General features: G+C 41.8%; 1 protein-coding gene across 1 annotated transcript; it reads right to left on the bottom strand.

Moving 5' to 3' along the window:
- Nucleotides 1–1,202: 1,202 nt before the first annotated feature.
- Nucleotides 1,203–2,105, bottom strand: LOC103112815 (taste receptor type 2 member 4-like). Its single transcript, XM_007522298.2, has one exon. It carries the CDS (start codon nt 2,103–2,105, stop codon nt 1,203–1,205), a length of 903 nt encoding a protein of 300 aa, XP_007522360.2.
- Nucleotides 2,106–13,280: the final 11,175 nt, after the last annotated feature.

Here is a 13,280-nt window from a genome sequence, read left to right as displayed (position 1 = left end):
CTGTTCAGGCGCTACTTCTAGTCTCCGCATCCTGCACGGGGACAAGTCTAACGGTCCTGAGAGGAGGACCTAGAGCTGATGGGTAGGGCAGGCTTGTGCCAGAGACACAGTAAACTTTATTCAGGATAATACATGTATATATACTTCACATCATCAGTTAAACAGTAGGCAAGTGGTTACATAAGTTCAAGCAGCACCTGGTGTTTCTGAACTCCTACTATATATATACTACAGTTTGGGTTTATTCAGCAGCTAGCAAAGCCAAGGCCAGGTCAGAATGTTCTGCTCATGTTTGCAGACATAACCAGGGAAGTTGCGGGTTCAATCAAAGGCCATGGGGTCCTTTCCCATGCTTTATCTTCTGGCATCCTTGTTTGTTAAGGGCCTAATGAAGACTTGCCTTTTAACTGTCTCCCACACTATTATACAGGTATGTCATACCCATGCAAAATACATGACTAGCAATGCCTCAAATGTGGTCCAAAGACAAAACATCTACATGTACTTTTTAATATATTATTTATATATTTAATGAGAGGGGCCAAAGCACTGTGCAGATCTGGCTTGTGGTGGTGGTAAGGATTGAACTTGATACCCCAAGCCTCAGACATAAAAGTCTTTTGCAGGGAAACACAAAGCAGAATTTGACTGAGTTCAGAATATTGCACCAAAGTAAAAAACTCTGGGCGGAGGGTGACGGCTTTCAGCTTCACTATAGGGGGGTGGGGGAGGGACATAGTCTTTTGTTGGCGGGAATGGTGTTAATATACACTCCTATTAACTTACAGTCCATTAAATCACTATTTAATCAGTATGAGAATGTTTAAAAACAAAAAAATATAAATATAAAAAATAATTTTAAGAAAGCCTTTTTCAGTGATCCAGGAGGTGGCACAATGCATATGGCACTGAACTCTTAAGCATGAGGTCCAGAGTTCAACCCCTGGCAGCACATGTACTGGTGTGATGTCTGGTTCTTTCTCTCCTCCTATCATTCTCATTAATAAATAAATAAAATATTTTTTAAAAAGTCTTTTGCATAACCATATGCTATCTCCCCAGCCTATGACTATAGTTAAAATATTTTTAACTAAGCATATGATCAGCGATGACAAAGAATTACAAAATTCTTCAAACTCCTGGGAACAATAATATCAAAGAACATCTTGCTCCCAAAGCCACTGTTAATGACTAAATTACTACTACTTGTTGAAACAAATCATCTTCCTTGCTTTTGTTTTCAGTTTAGGATGTGTGAGTATAGTGAGAAGAGAATGACCAGTAGGGTAAAGACTAGAAAAAATTACACAAACGGCTAACCATCCCAAACCCATGCCAGCAGAGGAAGGGAGATGAATGAGTATGGTTGTAACTGAGTATGGAACATAGAGGACAAGGAAATAGATCATCAGCTTCATGGAACCCACGTGAGCTTCTGTCTGGGGGTTCCAGAATCCAGTGGCACTTCTCTGCATCTTCTGGATGTGTTTCCTCAAGGAATTGATGAGCAAGGAAACAGAGGTCACATTAATGATGAACTGCAGGAATGAGCTAAAGACCAAAGAGGTCAGAAAAGACCAGGTGTCACCATTCGTGTCAATCTTTGTGCCATTTTCCCCAGACACATGTGGAGCAAAGGGTGAGGTCAGTCTGAGCACAAAGTAAAGGAGAGTGGTAAAGAAAGAGATCAGCACACAGGCCAGCAGCAGCCTGGGGGTCTTTGGGGACAGATTCCGTTTCAGCAAGAGAAACACTGAGTGTTGGAAGCTAGTAATCTTCACACAGTACAAGGTGTTGAGCAAGGTCACGAACCAGAGACTAGTAGAGTCCAAAAACATCCAACACAACATTAAGAAAGTGTTGACATGGACTGACCTTATAAAAGTTGGAAAGATGCAAAAGCAAAAAATGTCCACTAGGAGCAGTCCCAGCATCAGAAATCTGGTGATGGCCAAGCTGAACAGGATCCTGTCAGATGAAGAGATCTTATGGCTTTGCATCCAACTCTTGTAACTGACCACTGCAATGAACAGACTGGCACCGAGTCCAACAAAATGAAATGCTAAGGAGAAGAGAAGAGTAAATAAAAATAAAATGTGAAGCATCTTGACTCTTGAGAGCACTTTGTGGTGTTTGCTCCAATGCTGAGTGCAGGAGAGGCTGTCAACTGTCTGTCCAGGGAAGCACCAGAATGGAGCCTAGGATACCGATACCGACTGAAATTTCCCCAGCATGGCAAAAGAGCTACTAGTGCTCTAAGAGCCAGCTGCTTTTACTGAATGCAAATCTTCCAAGGATTGTGTTACGCTTTCTTCATTCATATCCTTTGATTGTTCCCTTAGAAAAGCCTCATGAAAATAGCCTGGGAGTGCACTCTTCTAAGGAGGAGAAGGAGAACAGAAGGCAGGAGAAATGGCAGGATCCAAGAACTTCCTTCCAAAGGGTAGGAAGTGCCTGTGCCTTTCTCGAAGTGACTACAGAGACGTGGGGGGTGGGGGATGCATACACAGGCATATGTAGGCCCACCAAGAAAGAAATGCTAAATTTCCCAGGTATCTTAATTTTATAATGGGGAGGGAACTGGGAGTATGTTACAAAAAAAGAAAAGAGACAAAGCAAATCGTGAGATATGCTGGTTTCTCAGACCTCCTGGCACTCCCAAGTCCCTCAGTCTCCAGCAGTTGTTTTTGCTCTGTGTACTGCATATCCGGTGAATGTCTGACTTCCAGGCAGTGTGTTATGATGCACACATCCACAATTCATGGCCTCAAAGCATATGAAAGGGGGAAAGCTCAGATTAAAACTGTGACTCCTAGCCCCTCTCTCATCCCATATGGTGGGGAGAATGGTGTGAGGTTGCTCAGCCAATTCAACCAAATTCCTGGTATCCTGTCAGGACCATTCCTGTATGGCAGTCAAGAGTCCCTGTCCCTAAGCTTCCCCTAACATGAAGAAGGTCCCACAATGGCCTTGATTTCCCAGGACAGTGGACCTATTCTCCAATATGTCCTCCTTTTTCTTTTATTCAGAAATGAAGGGATAGACACAATAGCAGAGATATTTAGAACTCGGAGTCAAAATAGAGTTGTTGGGGGGTCGGTAGGTAAGGACTCATAGGGGGTGAACGAGGGCCTGATTAACAATTACTCTAGTCATCTCACAAATGCGAAGACGAATGAACTTAAGCAGACAAGGGCAAGGAGAAAGAGCAAACAAATCATAATCAGGGGTCCCACAAGGGGGAGGACCCAGGTGCTCAATGGGTCTTGCAGCCATGAGGAGGAAGACCCAAGGGTGTAGCAGCTGCGAAGGTCATCACTCAGTTTGGCCAGAGTCTGTATATTCTGCTCAGCGAGTCCAGATTCAAGAGGTCAAGAGCAGCCCCTGCAGGTCCCGGAGCAGTTCAGCATGTTGAGGGCGATGTGCGCAGGGAGACAAAGTCTCAGTCAGCCCCAGGAAAAACCTCAGAGGGTGATTCATTTGTTTGGGAGAGAAAGCAAGTACATATACCCATTGCCCAGGTACAAGGTCAAGGTCATCATTAACCCAAGCACAGAGCAACACAACGCATAGCTGCATGTTGACCTGCAAACTATTTGATCACAAATGAAGAGTTACCATACAAGGTTTGATCACAAACTTCACAATGCATATTTCCCGGGGGGTAATTTACAGGCACCTCAGGGGAAATTACAGGCACTTCAGAGGAAGGGGGAGGATGAGGGTCAGTTGAGCAAGAACGTGTATAGTGGCTTTCAAGTTAGGCCAAACACAATGTGCAGTAATTCATGGCCTTTGTCTTAAGGGGAGAGGAGAGGCATGTGCAGAAAGGTAGCCCCCTTTCTGGGGAAGCCATCCATCGTTAGTTCAAGAGGTCAGGAGAACCTGCCCTTCTCTCGACCTAAAGGGAGAGTTGGGGGTCAACTTGCTTGAACCTCATGGAAACAATGGCCTGGACTTCCCGGGACAGTGGGGCCACATTCTCTAACACTCAACCCAGAAACACCTGCAAGGAAAGGCTTATAGACCCTTGAAATAGTGTTGCAGGTGTCTCTCTTTCTCCCTCCTCCTTTGTCCCCCTCTCCCCATCTCAAGTTCTCTGTCGCTACACAACAAAATAAAATAAAAATAATAGAACATAGAAAAAAAAAAGATCCTGTTTAAAAGAGGGGACAGATAGTGGCACATCTGGTTGAGTGCATATGCTACAATGCACAAAGACCCCAATTCAAGCCCCCAATCCCCACCTGCAACAGGGAAGCTTCACGAGTGGTAAAACAGTGCTGCAAGTGGCTTTCTTTGTCTCTCCTTCTCTGTCTCCTCCTTCTCTCTCACTTTCGCTCAGTCTCTATCCAGTAGATAAAAATATTAAAAAGAGAAAAAAAAAACTACCATTAGAGAAATGCAAATTAATACTATACTGAGATACCATCTCATACCCAGGAGACTGGCTTCCATCAACAAGTCAGGAAATGACAGGTGTTGGAGAGGTTGTGGAGAAAAGGGAACTCTGCTACTGTGCAGTGAGAATGCTAACTGGTGCAACCCCTTTGGAAGACTGTGTGGTATCCTTAAACAAATAAAAACAGAATTATATTATGATCCAACAATACCACTCTTAGGCATTTATCCAAAAGACACACAAGCACTAATTCAAAGACACAGATTCATTATTCACAATAGCCACAGAATGGAAACAGCCTAAATGCTCATCAACAAATGACTGGCTAGAGAAGTTATGGGATATATATTCCAAATAATATTATTCTGTAGTCAAAAAAAGATGACATTGTATCCTTTGGGACAAAATGGAGGTGGTTATGGAAACCAAAATGGGAACTGGAGGTGATTGTGCTCAGTGAAATAAGTAAAGAGATGAAAGACAACCACCAGGTGGCTTCACTCATCTGTGGAATCTAGAGAGCTGATAAACATGAACTTGAGAAAAAAACAGAAGCAAACAAACTTTCTAAGACTTGTGAGAACTGTGGCTGTCACCTTTGGAAAGTAGAAGGTGGGGGGACAAAGAGCTTTGGTGGTGGATGTGGTGTGGAACTATGTGCTGTAATAATCTTAGTATCTTATAACCTATTAATCACAAATTAAAAATTAAATTAAAAAAAGACAAGATATATCAGTAGCAACACAGAATAGAGAATTTAAACAAAGCACTCTCTTGAATGCCAACCAGATAGAATATTAAGAAGGAAAGAGAGGATTAAAGGAGGAGTTAGAGAGGATGAAACTACTTCAGCCTACTACATTCAGACATCTTCAGTGATCGTCACCACACACAAGGAAGGATCTGAGTTATGAAAAAGTTGGAGGCTTTGCACTCAATTTCAAAGATTAAAAGATTCTATACCACCAAGAAGAGAAAAAGGCATTAGTCACTCCAGTGTAGAAGGGAAGAGAGGATTCCTGAAAAGAAAGGACTCACGGACACATAAAAAAGGAAAAATACTAGAATTTAACACAAGACCCTCCCAGTGATTCCAAGGAGGGAGGGTTAACTACATAAAACAGAAATTGTTCTGACAGTGCCACAAATCATAGACTAAAAAATGAAAGTTGGGACTGAGTGGTAGAACACCTGGTTGAATGCATACATTATAGTGCACAAGGACCTAGGTTCAAGTCCCTGGTTCCCACCTGCAGTGAGGGAAGCTTCATGAGTGGTGAAGCACTGTAGACAATCTATCGATTGTCTATCTATCTATATCTCCACCACTTCTCAATTTGTCTCTATACTAAATAAATAAAATATTAAATAAAATATTAAAGCCACTTCTTAGAATATTCCTTCTTGCTCTGACTCTGTACTCTGTCCCAGAGAGATATCAACACAAATTATACCTACCTGTACAACATAAATGTGGTGGTCCAGGGGGTGGCACAGCAGATAAAGCATTGCATTCTCTACCATGAGGTCGTGAGTTCAGCCCCTGCAGCACATGGACCAGAATCATGTCTGGTTCTTTCTCTTTCTCCTATCTTTCTCATGAATAAATAAATAATTTTTTAAAAAAGAAATAGAAATGTGAATAATATAAGTTATTTCTCATGACTGTGCAAATAATAATGTTTAGTGTTTATGACATTGTATTGATAGACAGTAAGACTAAGAAGAGTTCATAAAGAGATGAAAAGTGACTCATTTATTTTGAAGTGTCTTACAAACTATGGCCATAACCAGCAGTTACTTGCTATATGTAGATAGTTAAACCCATGTACAAATAAATGCATCATGGTTATAAAAATTCCTCACTGTATGTAGAAATTATGTATTTCACCATATGTAAACTATACCCTTATAAAAGCATGTATCTCAGTCGAAATAGATAAACATACTGGCACACAAGGATTTTATAAAAACTTATTAAACATATTTTCTCATGACACATGTATTGGCATCAAATGGAAGAAGGAAATTTCCATTCTCAAACTTTAAAAAAAAAATTTATTTATAAATGGGAACACTGACAAAACCACAGGATAAGAGGGGTACAACTCCACATAATTCCCACCACCAGAACTCCATATCCCATCCCCTATCCTGATAGCTTTCCTATTCTTTATCCCTCTGCGAGCATGGACCCAGGGTCATTATGGGGTGCAGAAGGTGAAAGGTCTGGCTCTGTAATTGCTTCTCCATTGAACATGGGCAATGGTGTGTCAATCATACTCCCAGCCTCTCTCTCTTTCCCTAGTTCTCACTATGTTGCCAACATCCTAAATCTTTGTGAATCCTTACTAGAATTCTGCCGGTCCCTGCTCAGGTGCCAAAATGCTGGGCTAGCTTCGCAGGCAGGAGACAGACGACCAGGGATTCATGGCTGAGCTGAGACGCAGTTCAATCTTTACTGATGAGCAGGGATGTAGTGCAATCAATCAAATCTCTCTTCATTAGAAAATCCTTTCCTTTATATCTCCTGAGGCAGAAGTGTCAGGTAAGAAGAGGAAATACGTAGGATGGGGGTGGAGTGGAAAAAGAGCGCAAACCAGTGGGGATTAAATGGTGGAAAACAAGATGTGACTAGGAGAGGGGCGGAGCAAAAAGAGAGTGCAAACCAGTGGGGATTAAACCAATGCCCTGTAGGCAGGGCGGGTCTCAGGTAAAGCAGTAATTATTTAAATAGACCACAGCAATGCAAGCGAACCTAATGTGATGATCAAAACAGAAGGGGTCTTAGAAGCAGAATTAGAAGCAGACCAACAGAATTCTACAATGAAAGTACAGTTATCCTTCTTCATTTTATTTTATTTTCTGTTTACTTACTGGATAGAGACAGAGAGAAATTGAATGAAGATAAAGTGAAAGACAACTAAGCACTGCTTTGCCACTCATGAAGTTTTCCCCCAGCAGGCAGAACCAGAGTCTTGAACTGGGGTCCTTGCACACTGTCATCTGTGTGAAAACAACAAATTTTATAAAGTGCAGAAGCACTCATCTTATAATCCTTACATCTTAAGTGAATTCTGAGCTACTACTTAGGCACCCCATAAGTTTTTCAGACACCTTTTCAAAGAAAATTCTAAATTAGGATAGAATTAGGATTTCTCCTTACTGTTTCTTTTCTTTTTTTTCCCAGAGCAACTGCTCAGCTCTGGTTTATGGTGTTGCAGAGCACTGAACCAGACAAAGGGATTCTCCTGCTCTCTCTCTGTTTCTGTCTCTGTCTCTCTCTGTCTCTGTCTCTCTCTCTCCTTTTTTGCCTCCAGGGTTATCTATGGGGTTTGGTGCCTACACTAATAATCCACTGCTCCTGAAGGCCATTTTTCCCATTTTGCTGCCCTTGTTGTAGTTCTTATTGTTGTTATAGCTGTTGTTCTTGTTGGATAGGACAGAGAGAAACTGAGAGAGGAGGAGAAGACAGAGAGGAGGAGAGGAAGACAGACACCTGCAGACCTGCTTCACCACTTGCGAAGCAACCCTTCTGCAGCTGGGGGCTCCAACAGGGATCCTTATGCTGGTCCTTGCACTTCATGCCTTGTGTGCTTAACCCGCTGCACTACCGCCCAACCCCTCCTGCTCTCTTTTTAAAAAATATTTATTTATTTATTATTTGATAAGGACAGAGAGAAATTGAGAGGGGAGGGGGAGATTGAGAGGGAAAGAGATAGAGAGACACCTGCAGCCTTGCTTCACCACTCGTGAAGCTTTCTCCCTGCAGGTGGGGACTAGGGGTTTGAACCACCATAGTGTGAGCATTTAACCAGGTGTGTCATCACCTCACCCAGATTCTCCTGCTCTTGAACCAGCTGTTGTCAATGACCAACGCAATGAAATCATCTCCCAGGATTCCCAGAATGAATTCAGCATGGTAGCATAGGTCATTGTGATTTCTGACCTCTCTGTTGATGTGAAATCCCTTTATTGACATGGAATTGCTCTCCGTGAATCTATCACCTCTGACAGCACTTTCATCAAGCAGCTTCTCCATCAGGCCTCCCCTAGTAATCACAATGACAATTTAGTTGTACTTATCAACTCTACCAAGTCAGACGTGCTGAGTCCAAACAGAATTGGGTTTTATTTCCCAGTATAGGGATGTGTGTGTGTGTGTGTGTGTGTGTGTGTGTGTGTGTGTGTGTGTGTGTGTGTGTGTGTGTGTGTGTTGGGGGGGTGTAATCCAATAGAAAATAGTACTAAGGAATATCTTCAAAAAATACTCTCATGCAATTAAAATTAAATCTCTCGGTTGTGGGCGGTGGTATATCTGGTTAGGTGCACATAGTACCATGCACTAAGACCTGAGTTAAGACCACACTCCCCACCTGCAGGGGGAATTCTTCAAGAGCAATGAAGCAGATATTCAAATGTCTATCATTCCCTCTGTCTCTCTAATCTGCCATCCCCTCTCATTTTCTCTCTGTCATATCAAATAAAATAGAAAAGAATTAAGTAAAGATGTTCATTGGGATTGTTGGATTTGTAGTGAAGGCACCAAGTCCCGAGGACAATGAATAAACCCTGGTGACAATAAATAAACAAATAAATCAGACCTATATCTTCCCAAGGGAGTAGCATAGTAAAAAGGATGAGATAAACTTTTCCCCAGTGAGGCAGAAAAGTATCCTTGTGTCTTCAGGTCTGAAGAGAGAGTTTCTTGACCACTGGTTGCAGTTTCCCTATGAGTGACCAAGGCAGAATCTGTTAATGTGCTTTGCTCCTCTGACAATAAAATGTAGTTGAAACCAGTCCTCAGAGAAATTAGCAAGTCACCTGCCCCACTTCTCCTACCCAGCATTCCTGGATACAGAGCTAAGCAGGTTTCCTCATAAGCCATGTCTTCTTCCAGTGGGAACAACTCACTCTGAATATACTGCAAGAAAACTACAACCCCATTGGTTTCATTGTGTGTGTGCATGTGCACGTGCTTATGTGTGTGTGTGTGTGTGTGTGTGTGTGTGTGTGTGTGTGTATGTGTGTGTGACAGAGAGAGAGACAATGTTGATTTACAAAAATATGTGATGACACAATTCCCACCACCAGAGTTCTGTGTCCCCATTTCCTGCATTGTAATCAACAGTAACTCTCCCAAAGTCACAGATATGAGTCAATGGTTATTTCTATCATTATCTATATTTTTATATATTTGCACATTTTTCTATGGTCCTGCCTTCTCTCCCTTTCTAAGTCACAGCTGCATCTATTACTACTTTGTGTACTTCCTTTGTTCCTCTTCTCTCTCCAGATCCTGGTGGAATTAGGGTTTACAGCCCTCTGGTCATCTTCCCTGACCATTTCTGCCCCTCTGGGAGTATGGAACAAAATTGTTTATGGGGTTCAGAAGGTGGGAGCTCCAGCTTCTGTAATTGCTTCTCTGCTGGGCATGGACATTAGCAGGTCTATCCATACCCCAAATCTATTTTTATCTTTCCATAATGGGGTAGGGATCTGGAAAGGTGAGGCTCCATGACACACTGCTGAGGTCATCAGCATAGGTAATTCAGCATATTATAATAGCATCTGCAACATGGTGGCTGAAAGGCACTAAGATACAAAGCAGGACAAAATGATTAACAAACAGGAACCAAAAGGCAGGAATAGAGCAGTTTAGAACAGGGATCTTAGGGTGGAAAAAAATCAAGGAAGTCAGGGGGAAGAGCCAAGATGGCAACTTGAAAGTAGCTGCTGCCCTGAACTCCAAAAAGCAGCAGCTTGTGACCTGGGATTCTCTGGATAGGGTAGGATACTGGGCTGACTGTAGGAGGGTGAACATGGGCTGGTCAGGGTGTCACCAAAATAGAGTCCCATAATTCACTCTTGGGCTGACAAATGGAGGCCAGAGGAACAAAGAAAGGAAATCTTTTGATTATTTCTGAGCTCACCCTTCCCCCCCTCAGAACCAGCCCCCAGGGGCTGGACATCTCCTTTTACTAGGTTTCCCACTGAGCTATTTTCTTTAGCAAGATTTCACCAGGGATATCATTCCAAGCCTTTTCCTTTTCGTTTAACTTCTCTTATTTACAAGTGGCTGGAGCTCTATTTGAGTGACGAAACACCTGACCAATCAGAGCATCATCCCTGCCAGGGAAAGACAACCTGGAGGGGTTTTTTTTTTGGATACTTCTTAAAATTGGCTGTCTTTGCTCAGGTTGCCTACAGCCAATCCAGAGCAGTCCAAGCTACAGACTGACTGTTAGGATTCTTTTACTCTATTTTATTATGACTGTTATTAGAAATGTGTGTCCCTTTTCCCTCCTCCTTCTTCAGGTTGACCAAAATTAACTGTTATTGTTTTTTCCATTGCTAGGTGACTGGGTGTCCTATCCATTGTGAGAGAAACTTATTTCTCTCTACCTCTTCTCTCCACTTTCCTTTTTCCCTCCTCCTACCTAATTTTTTTTAAACCTCTTTCCTTTCACTTCTCTTCCTTTTCTTTTTTTAATTCCTTTATTCCTTCCTCCTTCTTTTTCTCTCTGAATTCACTGATACTCACTTATGAATTATTTTTGGGATGAAATATGACTCAGATTGGACTGTGTGTGTGTGTGTGTGTGTGTGTCTATGTTACTTCCCTTTCTCCTCTTTCTATTCCTAGAATTTATAGTGGAAAGTATATTTGCATAATTCCCTATTCTTGCTTTCCCTTTTTTCCTTTGTATTTCTTTTTCTTTTGGATTTGGTTGCTATTTTTTCTTGGACTGGAGGTGTTGTTTGGCTAAATGGTATTGGTTGAACTGCATCAATCCTTTCTTCAGTTACTATTGTGATTTCTAAGGTTGGTGACTGCAGTTATAAAGGTCTTTAGTATAGCATGGCTTGTACTCAAAACACAACTAGTGAAGAACGACAGACCAGAAAAAATAAAAGCCACATAAATTTTTTTAAAAATGGTTAAATCAAGAGCAAATAAAAATGCTGCCACAATGAATCAGGACAGGAGCCCTGATTTTGGAAGAGAAACTCCAAATCAGTCTGGAGTAACCATAGATAATAAAAGTATGCAAACTTTTAGCAGATTAGAAGTTTACTATAATTGATAACTCAATTATTATAATTGGTTTAAGTACCTTTATAATTTTGGAAGTCCTTTATAGTATGGTTTTAAGGTTGTTTAAACAGTTTAAGCTCAATGAAATGTGGAAAGGTAAAGAGAAGAACCATGGTTAGAAACCTCAGGCATGAGAATCATTAGCATAACCATTGTGCTATCCACCCCACCCATACTCATACAGTTTTCAAGATTAAACATTTCAGTTTTTTTTTTTTACTGTTTCTGGACATCTCCAGAAATCATGGCTGCATCCAGCACTTTTTTTTGTAAAGTCAATTAAGTTTCCGAATACTCAGAGCAAAAATGGGTTGTACAAAACTTCAGTCATTCAAATCACTCTCTTACAAAACACAACTGAAAGTAGACAGCAAACTTAAGATATTCAGAGAGAGTGAGGGGGTGAGAGAAGTGGTAGGAAGTTGTTTTTGTTTTTTGTTTTTTGTTTGTTTTTTTAAGGCACTTTGAACCAGATTATTTAGATCTTGCTATGTTGCATTATGAGTCTCTGGAGGGCGTCCTACTTCAAAAAAGGCCTCAAAATCCCAGTTAGAGTTCTGACTGTTCCTGCAGGATTTTTGCAGGCTCTCACCCCCAAAAACATCTTCCCATCAAAGAAAGAATTGAATCAGGAGGGTAGAACTAACCACGTGTATCCATTCTTGGGGACTGCCAAGGTACTGGATAAGGCTCTGCAAGTTAGAGTCATCCTTCTCCACGGGAAACACAGGAGAGGGAGTCCAGAAAGTCCCAGGGGAAATCTCCACGCATTTCCCAAGCTCTTCCATCACAGTCATAAGGAACCAAGGTGTGGCCCAGAGCAAAATGTTCCAGAGTCAGAGAAAATGTAAATAAAAAATAGTAGAGGGTTTGGGAAACCTCTTCATAGGCAGGAAAGTAATCCATGGTGGACAGGTAGCCAAACGGCATATACTTATCTGGGGGATGGGAAGGTTGGGTCCCTCGTTGGTGCACCAATATGCTTGTGCCTGTTCGGGCGCCAGATGCCGGAATAGCCTAGGATGCTTCTTCCTGAGCATGTGCTCTCTGGTTTGGAGAGAACTCAACCGGAGCCAACCTAGGCTGCTGCAGGGGAGAGGGATCAGGAACTCATGCTGGGCTAGCATCATAGGAGAGAGAGAGACTCTGGGATTCATGGAGTGGGAATGCAATCCAATGTGTGTTTTTTAATCAGAAAAGAATCTGCCTTTAAATATCTGCTAAGATGGAAGTGGTAGGGTGGAAAATAGGAAGTGATTAGGAGAGGGAGCAGAGTGGAAAAAGAGCTTGAACCAGTGGGGATTAAACCAATGCGTATCTAACCAGTGGGGATTAAACCAATGCCCTGATGGCAGGGCAGGTCTCAGACAAAACACTGATTATGTAAATAGACCACAACATCAAGCAATGCAGCAGACCTGGTGTAATGAACAACAAATAATAAACCTAATAATCACAGAAATGAAGACATCTATGGAAGAAAGGGCTATCAGAATTAGGGAAACAACACAGGAGAACCTCAAAGGAAATGCAAGCTACCTTGAGGTAATTAGAGAACTGAAAGCTGAAATAGCTGAGCTAAAATGCCAACTAGCAAAACAAACTAATACTATAACTGAACTAAAGAAAGAAACTGAGGGAAGGGAAAGCAGATTAACAGAAGCATAAAACAGAATTAGCCAGATAGAAGATGAGCTAGAGAAAACTAAGAAAGAGGTAAAAGACCTTAAAAACAGATTGAGAGACACTGAAAGCAACAACAGAGACATATGAAATGAT

Source organism: Erinaceus europaeus, chromosome 8, assembly GCF_950295315.1.
Source record: "Erinaceus europaeus chromosome 8, mEriEur2.1, whole genome shotgun sequence".
Taxonomy (NCBI): domain Eukaryota; kingdom Metazoa; phylum Chordata; class Mammalia; order Eulipotyphla; family Erinaceidae; genus Erinaceus; species Erinaceus europaeus.
Note: the sequence above shows the minus strand (reverse complement) of the source record. Positions and strands in the feature narration are given on the sequence as shown.